Source organism: Lagenorhynchus albirostris, chromosome 2, assembly GCF_949774975.1.
Source record: "Lagenorhynchus albirostris chromosome 2, mLagAlb1.1, whole genome shotgun sequence".
NCBI lineage: Eukaryota > Metazoa > Chordata > Mammalia > Artiodactyla > Delphinidae > Lagenorhynchus > Lagenorhynchus albirostris.
This window is the reverse complement of record NC_083096.1, coordinates 125,606,518-125,631,807: the sequence shown is the minus strand read 5'-3', so window position 1 is coordinate 125,631,807 and position 25,290 is coordinate 125,606,518. Positions and strand designations below refer to the sequence as shown.

The window sequence follows — 25,290 nt, the reverse complement described above, 5'->3', positions numbered from 1 at the left end:
GTTGCAGTTGATATGTTTTTGTTTTTTTTTTTTTTCGCGGTACGCAGGCCTCTCACTGCTGTGGCCCCTCCTGTCGCGGAGCACAGGCTCCGGACGCGCAGGCTCAGCGGCCATGGCTCACGGGCCTAGCCGCTCCGTGGCATGTGGCATCTTCCCGGACCGGGGCACGAACCCGTGTCCCCTGCATCGGCAGGCGGACTCTCAACCATTGCGCCACCAGGGAAGCCCGATGTTATTTTTTAACAGAAAATATTAATTAAATATACAGTAATATCTATTAGTGTCTTGGAGTCCATCCATTTTCCCCACAGGGCTAAAAATTTTGCTAGGTTTCTAAAAGTTTGCAGGTCCTTAGGCTCTGTTGTCCTAGTGCTTAATGGCTGTGTCCTGGTAGTTAATTTGAAAAGCCAGTTGCCTCAGTCCTGTAATTTTAAGAGCCGTTTATTCTGTATTCTCTTCTTTCTTAAATGGTTTAATAAATTTTCAGATATTTAGTTAACACGCTGCAGGAACAGAAGTATTCCTAAGCCTAGTCCTAGAAAAGAGTCACAATAGTAAATAGGTCAAGTCTGTATTGTTTAGGGAACAAGGAGATTTTTGTTGTCTGTTTTAAAGGAGTGCTCCTTGTGAGAGTAGGGCTCTGGATACAGGTGAATAAATTGTGACACGGGACTGCTTCCTTTTTCCTACGGGGATGTTGCTGTCAACTGCGTAACAATGAAGGCATTTTGTGTAAGGATTTGAGGCTCCAATAAGTTTTTCAAAGACACACACACTATATATATATATTTTTTCATCAGGGAGAGTCTCTCTGGGTACTTCAAAAGAAGATAATGATGCTTGAAAAAAGTCGTTTGAATAGCTCTTAGGAAGCTGCCGGAATCCTGCTTAGAGATCCTTATCACAGTAGCTCTACTATTACCTAAGAAAAATATGACCCTCACTCCTGTTTCAATCAACATAATTACTGGGTCATTACAGAGTTCAGCGTTGTTTCAAAGGCAGGCTGCCCTCAGTTAATGAGAATCCAAGCTGCACATTTGGCAGCTTGGGCCACCGTTTTCGTCACCGATCTCCGCTTTATTGCTTCGTCTGTCAGAACCGCCCTCAGGACAAAGGGCGGTTGGTGGAGGTGGGAGGGGTTGGGGCGAGGGCTACGGTAAGAGGAGGATATTTGCGTGGCCTGTTTACAGGTTACTCGGTTTCAGTGTCAAGGCAGTTTATTTGCACATCTCTGGCGAACCTCCGGTCTGAGGTCACACAGACGCCTGGGTGGCTCACAGGAGCCAGCAATGAAGCTTCCCTTGGGCCGGGACTCAGGAATTTCACCAGCAGGGACCAACCAAGGGGCCCAGGGACCCCGGCTTCGCTCCAAGTCCTGTGCCGGAGGGTTGGCGGCGACGCTCCGGGCGACGCCTCCGCTGCCGGCCAATGAGGAGCAGGGACCGCGTAGGGGCCTGCGCTCATTGGGTCGCGGTGGTTCCGCCCCGAGGTGAAGCAAAGCTCCCGGCCCGCTAATAGAGTCTCAGCTACAGTCCGGCTTTTGTGCGCTCGCCGCTGGTCACCCTGCTGGGCATACCTTTACCTCTCTTTCGCCTAATTCTTCGGTGTCTTTTTCAAGCCCCGACTCACCAGTTTCACAGTTTTATCTTCCTTGCCCTTTAACTCTCACCTTCCTTCGCAGATCAGCATGCAGGAAAAAGACGCCTCCCCACACGGTTTCCTGCCTAGGTTCCAACATTTCGCTACGCAGGCCATCCATGTGGGCCAGGAACCAGAGCAATGGACTTCCCACGCTGTAGTGCCTCCCATCTCACTGTCCACCACGTTCAAGCAAGGGGCTCCTGGCCGGCACTTGGTGAGCTGGGTCTGTCTGGGGCGGTCCAGTGTTGGGCGGTAAAAGAGAGATGGCTTATAAATTAAGAAGGCACGCAAGTAATTTGTGAGGTTTAATTTGTGTATATCAGGAATGATGTTTGCTACACCTGTAAACCTCCTTGTAATAAAGCTTTGTATTGAATGGTTCAATGATCATATTTCTTTTGATAAGCATTTCTTTTGATAAGCAGGACTGGAAGGAACAGTTTGTCCAACATGCCCTATAGATTTGGACTGATATTCATGTGATTTTGGCAAATTTGCAGTTCAAAACTGAGTGTCATAACTTCCTTAAGTTACCTTTAGCAACAAAAATTGTAAAGATATAGTAAGGAGTCAACTAAGAAAAAAATTAAGAGTCTCATAACTCACCTGGAATCAAGATTATTCCCAGTAGCTATTAACTCCCAATATTATTCCAGTAGTTATTAATAGCCATTGAGCCAGATTCATAGTTACATTCTATCATGTGTATTACATATATTGCCTCAGATAATCCTTACAGCAATTCTAGTATGAACTAGGTTCTTATTTCCCTCATGAAAAACCTGAGGTTTGGGGATAAGTATCAATGCAAAGGCCACATGGCTAGTAAGCAGTAGAGCCGGGATTCCAATGCAGTGCTGCTCTGGAACCCCACCCGCTCTTGGGCATTAGTCTATCCTGTGCTATACTACAGTAATGCTAGCAATAATCTAACCCATTGCATCATTGTGGTTTAGTAATTAAGAGTTTAAATCATGTAGTCAGAGGACATAGGTTTGAATTCTGACACCACCTCTTTTTAGCCAGTTGGTCTTGAGCAAGTTACTTGACTTATCTTAAGCCTCAGGTTGATCCTGTGTAAATGGGTTAATAATAGTACCTACCACATAAGTTGTTGATATGTATGTTAAGCTGCATTGTACATTATAACTTCTCAGTAGTTTGCTATTTCATGGTGTTCATATTTGCACTTTTTCTGTTTGATCTGGACAACAACCAGGTTAGAGAGCAAGACAGGTATTATGTACTTTTTATAGAAAAGGAACCTACCCAGAGTCATAGATGAGATAGGCCTGTGTTCATTACATAGCTTTTCCTTTTTTGGTAGCATAAGTGGCGGATCTTGGAGTATTTAAAAGTTGCTGAGGTCCAGAAGAAATTACAGTTGACCCTTGAACAACAGGGGTTTGAACTGTGCAGGTCCACTTATATGTTGATGTTTTTCAATAGTAAATACTACAGTGCTGAATAATCTGCAGTTGGTTGAATCTGGGGACATAAACCACAGATATGGAGGAATCTCGGATATGGAGGGCTGACTATAAGTTGTACATGGATTTTCCACTGAGCAGGGGGTCGGTGCCCTAACCCGGGAGTTGTTCAAGTGTCAACTGTAATTGAATACACTTTGTAGATCCAAAACCTTGATTATACTTAAAACACCTCTTTAGTGTGTTATGTTATATAAGTTGAGGAAAATTCTTTTAGACGTGGCCCTTTGTTTTGTGAAGTAGAGTTCTAAGGGCATTTCTACAACTGGTTTATGATACTTCTAGCTACTATATTTTGTAATCAAATTGTGTACACAACCTGTCTTCCAAGTTTCTTCCTTGTGTAGGGCTTTGTGAATGTGTAGCTGCCCAAGCTTTAGCATTTAGTACAAAAGTTAATAATTTAGCTGTGATATTAACAATTAAATGTTTTCAGAGAGCCAGCAGGGGTGGTAAAATCCACAAACTCCTCTTAATATCTTTAAAATGTCAGTTAAGAGCACTAAAGAGAATTTGAGGAGCTGAATGAGAAGCATCTAATTCCCCACTTTCATTTGGAAAGTCATTGAATGAATGAGAGTGAGAATTGGCACTGAAATATGCTTCTCCCCCCACCCCCCTCCCCAACCACAAAGTTAAATCTCTGCAGTGAATATTTAGGGAGACATGGACTACCTTTCCATGGCAATAGCCACATGAATCTAAACTTTTTTTTCTGTCTGGAGTACAGCTGCAGGTCACATCAAGGAGGTGATGGTGGCCAGTAATGAGGATATCCTGGAGCCCTATAAAATGTCTACTCAGTTTGTCAAAAACAAGGAGACAAAAAAGGCAACAAAACTTAAATATCTATATCTATAGCCACATCTATATCTATCTCTAATACTGGGAGCTCCTGAATCAGAAACAGGTGGAAAGAGTGGTTGTGTTTTGTTATGTGCCATGTGGGGCAGGAGGAGAAAAGTATGTATAGGATTTTTAGTGAGTGTTTAAGTCCTGGCTTTGAATTCTGGCACTGACATTCCCTGTAACATTTGGCTTTACTTTCTTTAGAGCAGATTGTGAGGATTAAATAAAATGACTGGATACAGACAGAGACTGACAAATACTGTATGATATCACTTATATGTGGAATCTAAGAAATAAAAGTAACTAGTGAATATAACAACAACAACAAAAAAACAGACTCACAGATATAGAGAACAAACTAGTGGTTACTAGTGGGGAGAGGGAAGGGGGGAGGGAGGTTAAGGTAGGGGATTAAGAGGTACAAACTACTATATGAAATAAATAAGCTACAAGAATATATAGTACGGCACAGGGAATATAGCCAATATTTTATAATGACTACAAATGGAATATAACCTCTAAAAATTGTGAATCATTATGCTGTACACATGAAACTTATGTAATATTGTACATCAACTATACCTCAATAAAACTAAATAAATCAAATAAAATGACTGGATGAATTCAGGTAGTATAGTGTCATACATGTAAAAGGAATATAATGCAAAATTTAAAAAGGGGTTGTATAGAGCTGTTTTGCCGAGAATTACTCTCTTTTTTGAGTTGCTTTTGTAGAGCTAAGATCTGAACTTCGAGCATTTGTAAGATCTGTTCATAGCTTCCTGTTGGATGCTAAACAGAGCTCACAACACTTATTTTTTAGGAAATGAAGTGCAGGTTAGAAATAGGTTTACTCTGTTGGTTCAGGTGGTTCCTGTTTCCTAATATCCCTAGATTAATGGGTAGAGGTGACTGTAACATAAAAACCACCATTTATCGAGTGGTTAGCACATGCCAGGCATCATGCAGAGAACTTATCTCATTTTATCTTCACATCAATTTTATGAAGTAGATATCTGTATTTTATTCCCATTTTAAAGGTATGGAGATTGACTCTGGGAAATATTAAGTAACTAACCTATTGTCATGTAGCTCGTAAGTGGCAGACACAGAATTCTAACCCAGTTTGGCTGACTTCAGGGTCTCTCCATACCACTACGGCCACAACAGTGATGCTTCTGTCTAATGGCAAGACATGTAATAGATAAATAACAGAAAGACATGGCAGGATGGACCTGTAGTTGAGGAAATGTCTATGTTAAGACCCTGATAATAAATTTAAATCTCTTAGGATGAACTCTAACTTCTTTCCTTCAGGGTTTTGAGTACAGCCGTTCTGGAAATCCCACCAGGAATTGCTTGGAAAAAGCAGTGGCAGCACTGGATGGGGCTAAGTACAGTAAGTGATTTTCATTTCAAAGTTTGTAAAATCTAGAATCCATTCTTATTTGTATAGAAAAAATTACAGAGGTACAGAATGTAGAATTGGAAAGAAATAAGGATTAGCTAGTTCAAAACTCTTATTTTTTTATGACATTGAATTATTTGCTTGAGGTCCCACAGCTGACTTCATATGTATATGTGTAATTATAAGGTGAAAATAAATACGAAGAGAGGCAAAATGGCAGAATTTGCCACTTAGAATTCATGTAAAGGTACTCTTCGTCTGAAGCTGTCAGTATAAATAGATACAAATTAACTAAGTTTTATAATACCACCTATGAGAATATAAGCTTTCTTATACTCTGGTTCATTTACCTGCTATTTTGTGCCTGAGAGTAGCACCAAGGAACATTTGCAATAGCCAGGTACCCTTGATACTGTGCTTTGGGAGATTAGGGATTAACTCCTCAAAACTTGAATTTCTTCCGTGAAGGGAGTGGACGGCTGTTAAATCATCTTTGTACTTTCTATACAAATGATACTAAATGAGGGCAGAATCGTGAATTTAAAAAAGGAGAGTCTTAGGAGTTTTCTCACAGCAAGAGTGTAGGAATCAGAAATGTTAATATGAGCTTTGGTGTTTGTTTGGGATTGGGGGAGTTTCTTTTGTTTTGGGTGAGAGGGGGAGTTTTTTAAACACTAAATTTCTTAAATTTAGTAATGTGTGGGGAATATTATTTCCCACAGAAATTATAAAGGCTGAGGGTTCATATGCCAGACACATTTTTCAGGTGGGCTCCAGAAAACACGGTTGTTTTGAATGGGATTTAAAGGTTAGCTTTCTGTATGAATTCATTGTTGGACCACAGATCTGCTTAGTAGAGAACTGCAATGTCAACCTCAACTTTTCTGAAAAAACTTTGCAAAAATTACATTTTCCAAGTTAATTGGATATCCCATCTACTGGTCACAAGTGATTTTTATCATCAAGGTGATACACTGATATTTTATCAGGATATTTTTCTTTACAGTGTTTAATGTGTACAATGCCAGTTATTTTTTTATTATTCAGTTTCACTATTTTTGTTCAATATGAGATTCAGGATCACATGTGTTTAAAGAGAATCCACATTAAAAAATTAAAAAAAATAAAATTTATTAAATTTATCAGGTCTGATTGTGAGTTTTGTTAAAATATTTTCTCAACTGCATATCCATATAGTTAATGGATGAATCATATCTTAGCTCTGTTCCTCAAGTTTGAAATTTCTTTAGAGTTTGATACTTTTAAAGTGTAATTTAATTGGCAATTGGTCTTTTGTCTCCGAATTTTGTAAAGAATTATTTCTTTGAAGCTTTTCAGAGAAATGTTATAACCAAAGCAGAATTAAGTATTTTTATTTTAAAGATATTTTATTTTTGAAATAGAAAGGGGGATTTTGTAATGGTATTAATCAGGGGATTTCTGGTGACTCAGTAGTGACGGTTGTCTTTCAGTCAACAGAGAGAGGGATATAAAGTAATGCAACTAAATACTGTAGGTGTTTTTAACCTATAGTTCTGACATTTTGGTTTACTCTAACTTGGTTTTTACCTTAGGTTTGGCCTTTGCTTCAGGTTTAGCAGCCACTGTGACTGTTACCCATCTCTTAAAAGCAGGAGACCAAATTATTTGTATGGATGATGTGTATGGAGGTAGGTGACCTCTCTCATTCATGTTGTTTCAGCTGATATTTGAAAGACAATAAAATGGGTCCTGAATTATATTAACAGTGCTACCAGGATTATTGACTATTGATTATCTTTTCAAAATATGATGAACAACTCTATGCTGGTTCACACTTGATAAAGGAGGAGCATAAACACTTAGGGTCTATGCTCCAGAACTTGCTTATAAGAGAGATTGTTTAATAATAATTTTATTTAAGCAGCTGGAATGAGCTTATCCCAGATATATTCTACTCTAGAGAAGATAGTGTTTAAAGAGAGAGTGTTCTAGTGTAATTAAAAATTTTTACCTCCAGTGAAGATGGTCTATAACCCAAGTCATTCTCAAAGGGCTTAACTCTACCCAACCCTTAACCACCCCACCCCCTGCGTTTTTTTTTTTAGGGAAGCTTCTGAAAAGCTGTTGAAAGCTATAGACCTCTTTCCAAAAAATGCACTTAAGACTATACCCAACGTTTATCATTTTAATTTTAAAACGATAAGGCTCCTCTCCAAGGACCCTTACCCCTTGAAACCTATCCATGGATACAAATTTAAGAACTTTCATTCCAAATTGTTTAAATGCTAGTTATATAAAGTGGTAAGTGGGAAGGTAAGGAAGACAAGTTGCCCTTACCTTTAAGTAAGACTGATTTTTGTGTTCAAAACAACAGCAAAAAATTTTGTAAGTATATTATACATATATACCAAATGCTTCCAAATAATTAAAATGTGATTTATGGAATATTATTATCATTTTATCTATCTCCTATTTGAACAAAAAGTTAAATCTGTAAGTTCTTTGAAGGAAGAGACTTACTCTTAGTAATCATTTTATCCCTCTCAGAAATTTGCAAAATGCTTTATATTTTATCATAGTACCCTATGATAGTCTGATGAATTGAAATTATAGAAAAATCAAATTTTTCATTACTATTATAATGTATTATAAAAACCTTTTGGTAAACATAGGTACAAAATCTTGAAAATTGCTGTTGATTTTTTAACAATTCTTTACATTCTTTTTCTCTTATATTACCTAGGATCAGTCTACCAAAAGTCCAGTATATCTTTTTTTAAAAAATAAATGTATTTATTTATTTATTGGCTGCATTGGGTCTTCGTTGCTGCCTATGGGCTTTCTCTAGTTGAGGAGAGCAGGGGCTATTCTCTGTTGCTGTGCGCGGGCTTCTCACTGCCGTGGCTTCTTGTTGCGGAGCACGGGCTCTAGGTGCACAGGCTTCAGTAGCTGAAGCACGCAGGCTCTAGAGCACAGGCTCAGTAGTTGCGGCGCATGGGCTTAGTTTCTCCACAGCATGTGGGATCTTCCCGGACCAGGAATCAAACCCTTGTCCCCTGCATTGGCAGGCAGATTCTTAACCACTGCACCACCAGGGAAGTCCCTCCTGTATATCTTTTTTTTTTTTTTTTTTGTGGTACACAGCCCTCTCACTGTTGTGGCCTCTTCCGTTGTGGAGCACAGGCTCCGGACACGCAGGCCCAGCAGCCATGGCTCACGGACCCAGCCACTCTGCGGCATATGGTATCCTCCCAGACTGGGGCATGAACCCGTGTCCCCTGCATCAGCAGGCGGACTCTCAACCACTGCACCACCAGGGAAGTCCCTCCAGTATATCTTTGATGATAATTTTTTTTTTCTTTTTTGGTTCACTATCAATAACAGCAAATTTTTCTTTAAATTTGCATATATATACATCAAATCCAGAACCGTATTTTTAAAAGAAGCCATTCTAAGTTGAATGATTTATCTTCTTTCACTGTAAAACTCTAGTAGTTTGATTTACATTGTCTCATTTGTCTACTAAAGCTTTCAGAACTGCATAACAAAAAGATTGAGAAAGAACAAAGGATAAAAACCAATTCTTTTCTCTTACCAAAGTATAATCAGTTTGAAATTTTATTTTGAATATTTCATTGGCATTGATTCATTTATTTTTTTTAATTTTATTTATTTATTTATTTATTTATTTAGTGGCGCTGGGTCTTAGTTGTGGCATGTGGGATCTAGTTCTTTGACCAGTGATCGAACCTGGGCCCCCTGTATTAGGAGCCTGGGGTCTTAACCACTGGACCACCAGGGAAGTCCCAGTTCATTTATTTTAGATTTGAGTAGTAGGAAGGAATTGTTTTAGAAAGATATTGATATTTCAGGAAGCATGCCACTTCATGTTTGAAGAGTAGAGATTGTATATTTTAAGAAACATTTTCTGCTTCACACAACTTGGTGTGGGTATCAAGTGTATTTTATTTGACTCTGATTTTTAGTTTAAAATTTAAGCCTTATATTCTTTAGTATATGAGAAGGTCAAACTATTCAAACAAAGTAGAATTGCTTTTAGTTGTTTCTTTATTGGTGATTGACACTTCCTTATATTTTTTAAGTGTTTATACTTTTAAGGAATTAATATTTCCTAATACAGTTTTCTTTTCATTTTATCTGATTCTCTTCTGCCTCAGGTACAAACAGGTACTTCAGGCAGGTGGCAACTGAATTTGGATTAAAGATTTCTTTTGTTGATTGTTCAAAAACCAAATTGTTAGAGGCAGCTATTACTCCAGAAACCAAGGTAACTCAGTTTTCAGTTTGTTTGTTTTCCTTGTGATGTTTTGTTTTCATCATTTCTGTTTGCTTGAGGAAATAATTTAAATCTGAATAACAAATTTTACTGGAAGCCATTGGAAACCATCAAGATTAGGATAGGTCTGACTTCTGTGTAGTATAGCATAATGGTTAGGTGCGTGCATTCTGTATTGGGATTCAAATTCTAATTCTGTATCATGGTTGGTGTATTATCATGGGCAAATTATTTAACCAAAGTCTCATTTTTTTTCATTTGCAAAATGGGGACAATTGTACCTGCCTTATTGAAAGGTGATTGTGTGAACTAAATGAGATAAGGCGTATGAAATGCTTATTACAGTACCCAATACATGATGACTGTTAAAAAATTTGTTAGCAAAAGCAGACAATTCTTAACTGCATTACCAAGCTAGTATTGGTAACAAAAGTCACCACAGAGTTTGGGTTACAGAAAAGGAAGTTTGTAAGGAAGCCCCCAAACCCTAAGCATAGTTTTAAGGGTTCTAAGGGATACTTCAGCAAAATGATAGAAACAGAGAATGAGCCACAAGCAGTCTTTAGCTTCCATCCTGGGAAGCTTGTATGCCACCGGAAGGTGTTTTGTGCTGGAATGAATGGCATATGTGATATTCTTTCTTGGGACTTCATTGAAATTCTGCATGGGGAAAAGAAGGACCAGTGCCTTTTATAAGTATCAGCCTTTTCCAACTTTTTGCTAATGATTAAAAGGTTTGAATTGTACTCAAGATTATGTTGCAGTGAATGCTAAAAAATGAAAAACTTTTCTCACACAAGTTACTTTGAAGATTAACACCAGGGTGAGCTTGAGTGATTAAGGCTTGTTTTTAAAGGAACTTGTTTTTTTTGTTGTTGTTGTTGTTTTTTGTTTGTTTTCTTGCTTGGGAGAAAAGATTCTTATTAAAATAGCTGGTTTGAGTCTTTCTAAGGGAGGAAAGCATATTGTGTGTATATTAATTCTTGTCGATAGAACTTTATATAGTGCCTCTTTACCAACTTGAAATAATACATTTTCCCCCCTGAAATGTCTGCCTCATCATTTGAAGTAGATTTTTTAAGTCTACGTAAAATCTATTTTGTATTTATTTACTTACTTTTATTTTAATTAATTTTTATTATGAATGAGAATAATAAATCCTTACCCAGAAATAAAATTTTATATGTTCTTAAATAATTCTGTTCTTGTAGAATAGGCATTATTTTAACTACCATGTCTTTTCTACAGTAAAACTCTAGAGTAGGAAGAGAGTTAAACCAGACCACTTGTCCATTTACATAGAAAAAGAACCATTAATCCTTTTAAAAAGAAAGCTGTAGATAATGTCAATCAATACAGTGGCAGCTTGTTTAACAAACAGAATTCTTTTCTTTGGTCTTTTCTATAACTATCAAACATCCATGATGTGCCTGGATTGTGCTTGGTTTTTGAATAGACAGATAAATATGATACTGTCTCTTAAGTGAGCTGTGGCCAGGTTTTCTGTTGTGTGTGTCACTTTTCTTCCTCACTCTAAAACCCATTCTCTTCTTCAAGTTCTGGGGACTTATTTTGTAGGTTCTAGTGCATCTGGCGTTAAGTTACTATTCAGGATATTTTTGGCGTCATAGAGATAGTTCTCTTTACTGAAAATTCCAGAATGTAAACTTAGACAACCTATGTTATTTATCTTTGAGAACAAAATTCCCAGACATTGAACTATCCCTTTGGAATTCATCCTCTTTTTAATGGAAAATAATTACAATAATTAACTTGAATGCTTTTCTGCTTATATGTACACTATCTCATTTGAGCCTTACAACAACTGTATAAGGTAAATATTATCAATCCTATTGTATAGATAAAAAATTGGAAGAACGTAGAGGGTTAGTTACTTACCTATGATGACTTCTTAGAAATTCATGGGGCTGGGATTCAGATTCAAACCTTTAAACTTCATTATCTATGGTCTTCCAATGTAGCCTCCCAGATGGTTACAGTATATGAGATAGAGGTTTGGCAGTGTGTTTTTACAAACTATTGTCATTTACTGAATTGTTTTAGCTTGTTTGGATTGAAACTCCCACAAACCCTATCTTGAAGATGATTGACATTGAAGCCTGTGCACATACTGTCCATAAACATGGAGACATTATTTTGGTCGTGGATAACACTTTTATGTCGGCATATTTCCAGGTAAATGATTAGTAGACTACACAGGTACCTGTAATTAGGAGAGGAAGGACTTGTTTACATTAAATTACATGAAATCTGCTTATAATTATTGATTAGACAAAGAATTAAAATTGGATCTTTCCTACCATTAGTTAATATCTTTTCAACACTACGTTAATATGTTGTGTGGGACTTTGTGTGTTTTAAATGTTGTCTTAATTAAAGCTTTTAAGTTCTCTGTGTAAACTCTCTGAAGACCTGGCCGTATTATATGATTGTATATGTCAGTGCCTTACACATAGTAGGGGTTTCAATGTTTATGTTTTGGTTCCAGGTCAGTTATATTATTTTATATATATTTAAACCTGGCTAACTTTTCAAATAAAAGGAAGAGAAAAGCTATACTCAATGACATCTCAGTGTACATCACACATTATTTCTCCATTTGTCTTCCCTCTTTCTAGTTTGTCTTCCCTCAGTGCTTCGAAGACCATGCCCTGCCCTCTATATCTTTACCTTATTTGTATCATGAATTTCTACTCCATGTTTCACCTTGTATCTGTGAGTACAGCTCCTTTACAATGCTCCTTTTAGACTATCTCTTTTCCTGCCTGTCCTCTACATACATCTCTTCCCCACTCAAACCCTCCCATTCATCCGCAATTCCTTTCTTTCTTTTCTTGTACATTTTTCCAGATTCTTCTTTTCTGCTTTGCTCCTTTTGGTAGATCATCTTGGGATCTCTCTATAATTGACTGGTTGTCTGGCTTTTCCCCACACGTTCTCCTTTTCTTTCCTCTGGGTAACCTAACTCTGTTTCCTTTCTTTATTAGGAGTTACCATCTCCCTGCTATTTCCTTTTTGTCTGTATCCTGTGGCCATTCTTATTACACCTCCTGTATTTCACCTTTATTCTGCAGAGCTCCTGAAACCCGAGCTCATTTTCTCCAACTCTTCAATTAGGCACATGTTTACAAGCTCAATTGTTTATATTCCCTGCTTCTGTTCTGGGTCCCTGAAGTTGGCTGACTCCCTAGGAGTCTGCACAAAGCTGTTCTTCACCTTACTCCATTTTATTCGGAAGGCACTACCATGTTTTACCTTCCTTTCCTGAAACACATTTCCTGGCTACAATGTGTTTAGATGGCTTCATGTGTCATCTACCTTTGGCTCATGATATGGCTTCAGCTGATTCTTTTTTTTTTTTTTTGGTACGCGGGCCTCTCACTGTTGTGGCCTCTCCCGTCGCGGAGCACAGGCTCTGGACGCGCAGGCTCAGCGGCCATGGCTCACGGGCCCAGCCGCTCCATGGCATGTGGGATCTTCCCGGACCAGGGCACGAACCCGTGCCCCCTGCATCGGCAGGCGGACTCTCAACCACTGTGCCACCAGGGAAGCCCCAGCTGATTCTTATATCAAGTAAGGCAGTCTGTTTCCAAGTGAAAATCTCCTGGCATCATCTATTTGTCCCAGGTGATTTTCACTCTTGGAGTCTTTATCCCAACTCCTTACCCCATCTACCACTTACAGTAGGGCAGTTATTATAGCATAGGATTGCTCTAGCTGAGTCATCATGAGTCCTGTATATTCCCAAAGAGATCGCATGAATCATTTTAGCTGGGCCTGCCCAGGTTACTCATCAGGCCTGGCCCTTTTTCTCCTATTGTCACTAAAATAGGTCCAGTTTTTCCACCTTTCTGAAGCCCACATCATATTCCTCATGCCAGGGACTGCAATTTGCTTCATTTCAGTCTGGATTCATTCCAGTTGAATTAATCAGAATCACAGTGTCCCTAGGCAACCACAAACCAAATGTGGAACCACATTTGGTTCCACAAAGCAAATCTTCTGAAAAGATCCTCTCATTATTTTACACTCATGAAAAGTGGGTATGTTCTGTCTTTCCTGTCTTTTGTCTTCCTGATCTTTTATAAGTCTCACAAAAGGCAAAATGGACATACAAGCGTAAAGTTTCCACGTAGAACCTCTGAATTCCGGTAGTCTGAGTCCTGTCTCTACCAATTTTTTAAATCTGAGTGATCTATTTTATTTTTCTTAGTCCCTTTTCCCCATCTGTACAATTAGTCATAAACATACTGATTTCATTGAGTTAGATAAAGTATTTTGAACAATGCTTCACTGGGTTATGTAAAGTGCTTCACTGGGTTATGTAAAGTAACTCATGATTCTTGGAGCATAATGGCATCAACAGTTGTTAGTTATTGGTTTTAATTTTTCCTTTTTACCATAGAGTTTACAGAATGTTAGCACTGGAAGAGGCCTCACACAACATCTAGTTTGACTCATCACTTTAGAGATGAGCAAACACATATATAGAGAGTGCTTTGAGGAATACCACACTTAAAATGTTATATTTTTGAAACCCTAAATGAAAAGTCCCATAGCCCCCAGCTAGGGAGGTTAAACACACACACACACACATGCGCGCGCGCACGTACGCACACACACACGCATACACACACTTTATTTTAAAGGAAATTTAAATGGAAAGATGTTGATATTACATTATTTAGTGAATAAGTTGATTATTAGTTTAATTTTCACCGTAAACAAAGACATCTAAGACTAAAGAATTACTTTGCAGGAAAGTTCAGTGAGGGAAAACAATCTAAACAAATTTCCTTATAAGTGATTTTACACTTGACAAAACTAGTATAATAAAAGAGTAATTAAGAGTCAAGATCATGGCAAATCAATAAATAACCACAGCATACATTGTAAGGTTTTAATGATTAAAAACCTAAGCAAATCACTTTTATACTTACTTGACAGAACAATTGCTAAATGTGTCAACTATTCCGTGTTTACTGAGTCATAAAATGCCAACATCTCTGCTAAAGGTAATAAATTTAGGGGCTAGTCAGCAACTGCTGTAAAGAAACAAGTTCAGAAGACCTGTTGACCTGAGTTTATCTGCTATTTCCAGAAAATTTGTGCCTTTGGATTTAATACTGGTTCTAATACTTTGTATTTTTATTTGGTGTGAGGGAGGAAAGGGAAAGATAATACCAGAGTTCCTGGAAATTTTAAGATGTGCGTATTTTTAAAAGTTAGAATAGGAATGGAATTTACAATAATAAATAGGCAGGCAATGAAGCATATTTTCAAGTGATTTCCCATCTGGAATAAAAACCTTTTATTCTTTTCAGCGGCCTTTGGCTCTGGGAGCTGATATTTGTATGTATTCAGCAACAAAATATATGAATGGTAAGACAGTCTTCACTTAGAATGTTCTTTTCCATCAATAGATGAAAGTAGCATAAGACTTTATCCTTTTATCCCTTTACTTCTATTATTCAGGTTTTCTCTGTGACTCATGTAGAAAGTAAGAAAATACTTTGATTAAATATAGGACTTCATTTATAGCAGACAAAACTATGCTCATGATTTAACAGCAGAGGATTAAAATTTACTATAAATGTTATATTTTTATCCTGCTGATAGCTTAAAAAGAAACATTTAATTTTTACATGATTTTAATTTTATTGTTTAAGGTATAGCTTTTGCTAAAGTTTATTTAAACTGACTCTATAGCGATTTTTCCCAGAGTTTTTTCAAGTGAAAGTCACATTTTAGAAATTATAAGCTGAGGAATAAACATATGTTGTTTTTAATTTAAAGTTTTTTGGTTTTGTTTTGTTTTTTTTAGGCCACAGTGATGTTGTGATGGGCTTAGTGTCACTTAATTCTGAGAGGCTTCATGATAGGCTCCGATTCTTGCAAAATTGTAAGTATTAAAAAACCCAAATTTCCCCTAATGCTCTCAAAGTGACTACATTTGATATTTGTATTTCCACTAAGTGCTGTGAAGTGATAGCATTCCACTAATTTAGGAAGAAATGAGAAATAGTGGGAAAAATTCTGATTTTTTAGAGGAAAGAGAAATTGGGTTATAAAAATACAGTTATAACATAATAGGGCTTTACAACATGACCAAGAGATACGTTTTGTTATTTTTCAAAGCCATGTTAATTTTGATCATAATTTGGTAAAGCTCAAGTAAATTTTTGTTTTTTTCTGTCCCACCGAGCATCACGTAGGATCTTAGTTCCCCGACCAGGGATCAAACCCGCGCTCCTTGCATTGGAAGTGTGGAGTCTTAACCACTGGACCACCAAGGAAGTCCCTCAAGTGAATTTTTAGTTTTATGACTTAATGGATTCTTTTGTCTCTTTTTTTAAACATTTGGAATGATGGCTTTCTTATACTATACCTTTTATATCTGAAATGATGATAACTTTTAAATGGCACTTAACATATAAACTTATATTTTTCAACAGGTGTCTAAACGTCTGTTTTCTGTTTAGATTGTTTTCTTATCTCAGGTATGGAGAAGGGTTTATTGGAAGAGACTTGATTTAACCACTGTGATTTGACAGAAAGATAAGATACAAACATAATTAGGAATAAAAATCCCCTTCCAGGGAATACATGTTGGGTAGCAAAAGGGGGCACTGAGGAAGGAAACCAAAATTTATTGCTTGATAAATTCCTTTCATTTACAAAAAAAAAAAAAAAGGACTGAGGCACGTATCCTGGAGGCATGGGAAATCACAGGCTGCTTTAGACAAAAGCTAAATAGAATATTGGTAGAACACTCAGAAATAATAGGAGCTGAACTGCTATTTTCTCTGTGTATTATAATACTCTGTCAAAGAAATACAAGATTAAACTATGTCCTTTCATTAAAATCATAGAAAAGACTTGATGCTCATATTTGAAAAGTTCATATCATTGTATTTGTACTTAATTTTCAGGATAATTCATTTTCCCTCTCATTTTTTTAAAAATAAATTTATTTATTTATTTTTGGCTGCGTTGGCTCTTAGTTGCTGCGCGTGGGCTTTCTCTAGTTGCGGTGAGCAGGGGCTACGCTTTGTAGCGGTGCGTGGACTTCTAATTGCAGTGGCTTCTCTTGTTGCAGAGCACGGGTTCTAGGCACGTGGGCTTCAGTAGTTGTGGCACTCCGGCTCAGTAGTTGTGGCTCACGGGCTTAGTTGCTCCACGGCATGTGGGATCTTCCCAGACCAGGGCTCGAACCCGTGTCCTCTGCATTGGCAGGTGGATTCTTAACCACTGTGCCACCAGGGAAGCCCTCCCCTCTCATTTTAAAGCCCATTTCACTAAGCATGTTTTATGCTTCATTCTCATGTTTCTAATTTGATATATTAATTTTTCCCACTAAAACTCAAACATTGGGCTTTGTAGCTAACTTCTCAGAGTCACTATAATGAAAAAGAGCAGTGAGAGGATTTTCTGGGTGCCTCCTCACCTTCAGACTAATCCAGGACATGTTCATTTTGCAGCTCTTGGAGCAGTTCCATCTCCTATTGACTGTTACCTCTGCAATCGAGGTCTGAAGACTCTACAAATCCGCATGGAGAAGCATTTCGAAAATGGAATGGCAGTTGCTCAGTTTTTGGAGTCGAATCCTTGGGTAGAAAAGGTTATTTATCCTGGTATGTTAATCTGCTTTCTAAGCACATATGCTTACACTAGGATTTTAAGTGTCATCCTATGCATCCTGTTTATGTAACATTTGTTTGTAAGTTAGGTGCTTTCATGTATTTTTATGTTGTTCACTTATTGAGCTTTTTGTGTGTCTGTGTGTCAGGCTTTTTGGTGGGTCTGATGGTAAAGAAGATGGACATGATCTCTGGCCTAGTGTTGTCTATAGTCTAGTGGTTGCTTGGATGTTAAAAAATTAATCTTACATATTTGATGTTCCTGTCTTTAGCTTGAAGGTTTGTGTATACCTGTTCCAGGATTGCAACCTTGTACTTTCCAGTAATTTGCTGGTAATCTTATCAGTCTGATATTCCGCATTAGCTCTAACTTTTATCTCATATAGACTGAGACTTGATACTTGGTACCAAAACTCCCCCGAAATTCTATTACATTTTTTTGGAATTTCTTCACCTTTACAACATCTAGAAATGCTCATGTGAGTTAGCAGACTTACATGTTACTCTTTGGATTTATTTTACCAGACTTTTTAATTGTGGTCTGGTCGTCTTAAGTAAATAGTTCTTTTAAACCCTTTTGAGGTGTGCATCCATGTAGTCTTGGGTGTAAAGGAGAATTAGGCTTGATCCCTGCCCTTAAGGAATTTAGATAAGGCAAGGCAGAAATACGTATGAGATTAAATGCCCTAATATGTACACTAGGTATAGAGCTGTTGACTGGTGTGCATTTTGAATGGAGGAAGGGAGAAAAGTTTTGGGCTGTGCCCTGAGGAGTGGGTAGCATTTGTTAAAAGGTCATGGACAAGACATTTCAGATTTTTTCCATAAGTGTTTATTAAAGCCAACCATGGGCCAGGCCTTGCACTCGGAACTAGGATCCAATTATTAATAAAAGAAATAGCTTTCTCCTCATGGAGTTAGTCTGGTGGATAAGACAGACATTAAGCAAAAAAATTACAGAGGATATAATTAACAGAGGGAAGGGGGCAGTCAGTGGAGAGAATGTTCCAGGTTAAAGGGACAGCATATGTAAAAGTCCCAAGATGAAAAAGAGTGTGATGCCACTGGTGTAAAGAAAGCTGGCATGGCTAGAGCAAGGAGAGACCAGAAAAGATAGGTCAAAATGAAGCTAGAGAGATAGACAGGGACCAGAACAAGAGGTCAGATGTCAACATGGCATAAAGCTCATTATTAGGCTTATTTGCAGTTGACTTAAGCAAATGGTGATTTTGTTGTTGTTCTGAAATTACATGTTTGACTCTAAAATAAGACATTCGTTATACCTTATGACTACAGGACTGCCCTCTCATCCTCAGCATGAGCTGGCAAAGCGTCAGTGCACAGGTTGCCCAGGGATGATCACCTTTTATATCAAGGGCTCTCTTCAACATGCTGAGACTTTCCTCAAGAACCTAAAGGTAAACTTTCAAACTAGTTTTTTAAACTGTAGACATTAAGACCTTCTTATAACATTATTATAGTCATTATTTCTCACTTCCACCTGACTCATATTAATGTTGTTGTACCTGGAGTTCACACCCACAAGCCTCTTTGTCATGAAATGCTTTGGGTTGGAAAATCACTTGAAACAAGAGTGATGCAGTAGCAGATATATGAATCTGCTTACTTAACTTATTTAACTCTGCACACTGCCGTCCATTTGAGAGAGACAGAATGTTCTAATCCATTGGTTTTTAAATTTAAAGTGAACCGTCTTTTCAAATGAAGTATTATATGAAACCGCAGTAGTGTGTGGTCACTGCAATGACGAAAGACTGTTCTGAAATCCAGCCTAGGAATGGCTTTCTAAACCCTGCACCACCCAGGTTGCATCTGCCTGGAGTGACGGAAGGGAGGCCTTTGCCTAATGTTCACAGAGGCAGAAGGCTCTCAGGGGCCCTGGGAGAGAGACCTGTGTAACTCCATACTTTGAGCTCATGCAGTAATGTATTTAAGACTGAGTTTTAAATACTACAGATCTAAAGAAAAGGATGCTTCTGGATTAGTCAAAGTTCTATTGGTTCTAAAATTTGTCCACTTCTAAAATCAGAAATATAGTAGTGCACATTTGATTTAACACAGTTGTGAGAAGAATTTTTAACATGTTGTGAAATTCTATGACACTATAACACTAAATACAACAACCAAGTTTTTTTCCCTTCTTCCCTAGGAAGGGGTTAAATAGATGTATTAATTTAGTGAGTGATACATATTAATGAGTAAGTTTGTATAACTTGATAGACATTTAGAGATTTTTATTTAAAGGTTAACCACAGAGCTATGTCTCAAGTGTAATAATTCTGAGGTTTTAGAGCTCATGTTATTGTGCTGGGTCTTAGTTGCAGCTGAAGGGCTCCTTAGTTGTGCCTCATTGGCTCCTTAGTTGCGGCATGTGGGCTCCTTTTATTAGTTGTGGCAGGCGGGCTCCTTCTTTGCAGCTCAAGGGCTCCTTAGTTGATCTTTGTCTGCTCCTTAGTTGCAGCATGTGGGCTCCTTAGTTGCGGCTCACCATCTCCTTAGTTGTGGCACATGAACTCTTAGTTGTGGCATGCATGTGGGATCTAGTTCCCCGGCCAGGGATCGAACCTGGGCCCCCTGCATTGGGAGCGTGGAGTCTTAACCACTGTGCCACCAGGGAAGTACCGATCAACTTTTTTTTTTTTTTTTTTTGTGGTACGCGGGCCTCTCACTGTTGGGACCTCTCCCGTTGCTGAGCACAGGCTCTGGACGCGCAGGCTCTGTGGCCATGGCTCACGGACCCAGTCGCTCTGCGGCATGTGGGATCCTCCCGGACCGGGGCACGAACCCGTGTCCCCTGCATCGGCAGGCGGACTCTCAACCACTGCGCCACCAGGGAAGCCCACCGATCAACTTTTAATGTTTTAAAAATTAACACATAATATGTCTAATTGGGGCGTCCCTGGTGGCGCAGTGGTTAAGAATCTGCCTGCCAATGCAGGGGACACAGGTTTGAGCCCTAGGCTGGGAAGATACCACATGCCGTGGAGCAACTAAGGCCGTGCGCCACAACTACTAAGCCTGTGCTCTAGAGCCCGCGAGCCACAACTACTGAAGCCCATGTGTCTAGAGCCCGTGCTCCACAGCAAGAGAAGCCACCACGATGAGAAGCCTGTGCACTGCAATGAAGAGTAGCTCCCGCTCGGCGCAGCTAGAGAAAGCCCGGGCGCAGCAACAAAAACCCAATGCAGCCAAAATAAGTAAAATAAATTAATTAATTAATTTAGTCTGGTGAAATCATTGTTATGGATTTTATTCTGATTTTTTCTCCAAGTTTTTATCCAATTTGTAGTTTATTCATAATTGCACCATTTTCCATCCCCCGTCCCGAGGCCATTTTATCAACAACATTTATTTTTAGATTTTAGTATTTTTATTTTAGTAGAAGATCTATATTAATATTTTCTTTGCCACAGCTATTTACGCTGGCTGAGAGCTTAGGAGGATATGAAAGTCTTGCTGAGCTTCCGTAAGTATTTCTGTTTTTCTCAGTATTTTAACTTTGATTTCAGCTGTAATGATTGTTTGGAAAAGGAGTAGGATAAAATCGGGGATCATTCAAGATATTTAGCAATAAGAGCAGCATGGCACTATCTAGTTGGAATGGACTCTAACTCCATAGAATGGAGACCCTGATAAAAATCTAATGGGGGCTACTAAACAGTAAGCTGCGTCCTCCCAAATTTTGCTTTTTTCCTATTTGCCTGAAGGAGATTCCAGCGGTAATTCTCTGACCTCCGAACCAGGGCCACTTGTTCTACTCCACTCTGCTCTGGAAGGGAGGTTGGAGACTTTGTACCAGAAGGGCTGATTTTAAGACTCCAGGGGAAATTGAGAATGTGTTTCTGATAAAAAAAAATCCTCCATACTCTTATTTATCAGAGGAGAGCCCTGCTAGTTACCATCAAGTCTGTTTGTTTTCTGTTTTCTGTGGGGTAAATGGCTCTGTGTCATCTGTGACATAAACCCAAAATTCAACTGTATTCCTGACCCTTCATTAACTGACCCAACCAATTCATCTAATTTTATCAAAGCACCAGAGGATAATAGAACACAAAACAGCCTAAGATCAGGGAGTCCAAAAGCTTATATTACAGACAAGGAAACAATGGTTCAGAAAGTTTTGCTGATGAATCAAATGTCACACAGGAATATGTTAGCAACTTCACTCTTGAGGCTTTGCGTCAGAAACTGTGAGCGGAGAGTTTAAAGCAGCCTTGATCTGGATTTGAGAACATCAATCACTTAACCTTTGTGCTTCAGTCTTTTCATCCATAAAATAGTATTAATAATTAAAATAATGATTATTATTTAATGATTATCTGTCCCAGCAAGCATTCCTGAGCTACATCCTGTTTTTCTTTTTACGTTTCTATGACCATATATTATAATTATTACAGGGATAAATCAATATCATTACCTATTAATTTTCAACTGTATTAAATGCATGGTATATTTCTATGTTTTAATTTTCATGAACATTTCTTTTTTTTTTCTTTTTTTTTTTTTTTTTGCGGTACGCGGGCCTCCCACCGCTGTGGCCTCTCCCGCTGCGGAGCACAGGCTCCAGACGCGCAGGCTCCGCGGCATGTGGGATCTTCCCGGACCGGGGCACGAACCCGCGTCCCCTGCATTGGCAGGCGGACTCTCAACCACTGCGCCACCAGGGAAGCCCTTCATGAACATTTCTGAAATAACTATGTGCAGAGGAATGTCAGGGATTACTAAAATTTAGGCACATTTCCTGCCCTGGTTTAGTAGTTTATAGTTCATGCGGAGAGTCAGGCAATTTCATAATCTTTAAAAAAAAAAAAAAATGAAGCCCAAATAATGATTCAAATAATTAAGATAAGCCATACAGGTTTTTGTTAGTCTTTCAGGAAAATGCTTGCTAATAAGTCTGGATGCACAAGAGGGCACACTCAGCATATGAAATTGGTTTATTTTTCGTAGTAATGCAATGTATATTACTTTAAGGCTCTCTTAAAAGTAGACCTCGCTTGATTTATTTAGGGATGTGGTTTAAAGTTGCTTGGCCCTCAGGAGCTCCAGCTAGGCGCTAACCCCAGTGCCAGTGGAAGAATAAATTTAGGTCAGAGCTTGTCTGTTTTATCACCCTCATTCTGTGTCTCCCAACAATGCTGCAACCGTGCAGCATTGCAGTCAGCGGGGAGGAAGCTGAGCCAACATGTACTGGGTTGGTCTCCCAGCCTAACAACGTGTGTTAACTTGGTGACCTTAGAAAACTTACTTATCCACTCTCAGTTTCAGTTTTCTCGATTTTAAAACGTGGATAACAGTGTACTGAGATAAGGAAATTGACTGAGGACAGGTAACTTTTACAAGCCCAACACAGCCAGTATGTGGAGGGGCTGAGAATCATACCCAAGTCTATTGGTCCCAGAAGCCTAAGTTCTTATTTCTACACATTCCCTCTCTTTTAAGGAATTAAGAGCCTAAAAAGGCAGAACATTTTAAGGAGGATGTTTGCATGTAAAACTTCATTAGAGTGATCAAAGAAGATATTCATTTACTTTGGACACAACTCAGATTTTCTTTCCATGGGCCTGAAGTGGATAGGAGAAAGTGATTCCTTCTGCTGGTGGTGGAAGGGGATGGTGGAATGTTGGGGGCAGTGTACATCTAAGCGCTCCCTAAGACTATATAAGCCTCCCCTCTGTGATGCCTCAGCCCGCAGAGATTCTCCCTCCTCTGATCTCCGGCAGTTCTTATTGTCCATACTTGTTTGGTATTTGCTGTAGACTGTTCTGTTTTGTGAATTGTCATAGTCTTTAGCTCCTGCTTTGTTACCTAAAGAAAATATCTCATTCTTCTTGGTTTCCCAATTCTTACTATAGAGCCTGAACCATAGTAGGTGCTCTACCCTTACCCATGCTGACGATGACGATGAGTTGCTACGTGATCTTGAACATCCTCTGAGGCCTCTGTGTCATGAGTTATGTGTTGGAATTAATTCCTAATGCTTAGTGATTGCTACCAGTGATCGTAGGTTGTCTTTCCCTGATCTGCCTCAGAAGGTCCAGTTCTGGATTGATCCTTTGATCCAGATGGAATTAATTCTGACCAGCTCTTGATCCAAGAGGTCTCTTATAAGTGCAGCTGGTTGGTCATGGGGTGTATGACTTCTGGCCAAGGCCTCATTCAGGTTGGTGTTAAAATCCACACACTGGAGGCTATGTCTTCCCCTCCTGCATGGGGGTGTTTGACTGGCACCTTCAGTGTCCGATTGAGTATACCTTACTGATGGTATGAAAACAATAAAAGATCTTTGTGTTCATTTAAAATCATGACTAGAAATGATAATTTGCACAATTCCTTAATTTTTTGCCTGCGAAACATTGTAGGTGTATGAAGCATTTGATATTTAGAGTAGAAAAATTTTGAAAATAGTTGCAATTTATGAGATAGAAACATGCATCCCCTGCTACAATATAGTGATCAAAATTTTGCTCGTTCTTTCTTTCAGGGCAATCATGACCCATGCTTCAGTGCCTAAGAGCGACAGAGAAGTCCTTGGAATTAGTGACACACTGATTCGACTCTCTGTGGGCTTAGAGGATAAACAAGACCTACTGGATGATCTAGATCAAGCTTTGAAGGCAGCAGTAAGTTTTATTTTAGTGTGTGTGTGTGTGTGTGTGTGTGTGTGTGTGTGTGTGTGTGCGCGCGCGTGCGCGCACATGCTTAATCTTGGGAGCGGCGGGTCACTATGTTTATAGAGTGGCCTCACTATGTTTATAGAGTGGACTGTAAACGTTTTCTCTTTTCTTATTACAATATACAGGGTGTATAAATGTATAGGGAAATCAGTCGAAATGCAGATTTAAAAGAATGTAGTCTTCAGAAAAGAATTCTTGGAGGAGGTGAAGTCTTTGCCTGAAGGTTTAATATATTTTTCTTGTGCACTGTTAATACAGCACTCTCCAAATGCAAGTCACAACTAGCATTCCAGAACTGCTATTAGAGGTTGCTTCCTGCAAAAAGATCAAAACTTCTGAATAATTGAATGGACCATTAATGAGCCTTTGCAGAGTTTTCAAGTGAAAATTTTAAGGGACTTTATTACCTTTCACAACTGTAATCTTCCTGGTATCATTCCTGTTAAAAAGTTTCCTCTTTCCCATATTGTAATCGACAAGTCAATTCTGTTAAGATCTTTTTGTTAATTTGGATATACATTTGCCTCTGAAGGAGGTGAGATTTGTGCTGCTATTGGGGATTGTGTTCTTTTTTTCAAGCTTAAGATTTATAGTGATCATGTTTACAATATAATGGCATTTCATTTTTCATGTTTTCTGAGGAATTTAAATTATTAAATGAATGTTCTTAAATCAAGGGTGATTTTGTATATTGTTGAAAATTGCACTCAAAGCAATGGTTTACACTTAATTACCATAAGCCAAAAATCAAATATCTGAAAAGTCTGTGAAATTTTACTGATTTAAGGTTGTACTTACTATTTTTTTAAAAAATAAATCTAATTATCAAATGTATCCCATTGTGATATTTCTGTACTATGTGGCATTAAATTGTATTCCTGGGCCCTTTTAATTCCCAACTCTTAGAGGTCTCAGCTTCTTAATTTTTATAAATTCAATTGTGTAATTATCATGATCAAATCTTAGTGTTTGCACGTTAGTTATAAAATCTGTACGGGGCAGGTCAAAAGCCACTTTTATAGAGAAATATTACTTCTTATATTTTCATCTGAAATAGTAAATTTGTTGAGGCTAAAGGAAGAAATACTTTCATAGCTAGAAGCATAATCAGCAAGTTATTGTCACTATGTCGTAAGTCAAAATAATTGGATTTTTTAAATTGTTTGTACTAAAGACTTTCAGTCACATTTGCTATCACCATTTGTTTCAGTTTTAAAAAATCCTATCATTGGGACTTCCCTGGTGGTCCAGTGGTTAAGAC

The 25,290-nt window shown here is 38.4% G+C and overlaps 1 protein-coding gene across 3 annotated transcripts; it reads left to right on the top strand.

The window, feature by feature from the left end:
* The first annotated feature begins 1,538 nt into the window (after positions 1–1,538).
* On the top strand, positions 1,539–24,863 carry CTH (cystathionine gamma-lyase). 3 transcript variants are annotated; one of them, XR_009539263.1, is made up of 12 exons: positions 1,539–1,858; positions 5,301–5,382; positions 6,966–7,061; positions 9,552–9,661; positions 11,735–11,866; positions 15,016–15,073; positions 15,516–15,593; positions 17,173–17,325; positions 18,628–18,749; positions 20,766–20,818; positions 23,208–23,305; positions 23,837–23,948. XR_009539263.1 is itself a non-coding variant. In XM_060142540.1 (12 exons), exons 1-12 carry the CDS (start codon positions 1,691–1,693, stop codon positions 24,312–24,314), a joined length of 1,218 nt encoding a protein of 405 aa, XP_059998523.1. In that variant the 5' UTR covers positions 1,539–1,690; the 3' UTR covers positions 24,315–24,863. The 3 variants fall into 3 exon arrangements, 2 of the variants coding, with proteins under 2 accessions (XP_059998523.1, XP_059998522.1); XM_060142540.1 differs by lacking the exon at positions 23,208–23,305 and adding an exon at positions 24,288–24,863 and having other exon boundaries at positions 23,837–23,975; XM_060142539.1 differs by lacking the exon at positions 23,208–23,305 and having other exon boundaries at positions 23,837–24,089.
* Positions 24,864–25,290: the final 427 nt, after the last annotated feature.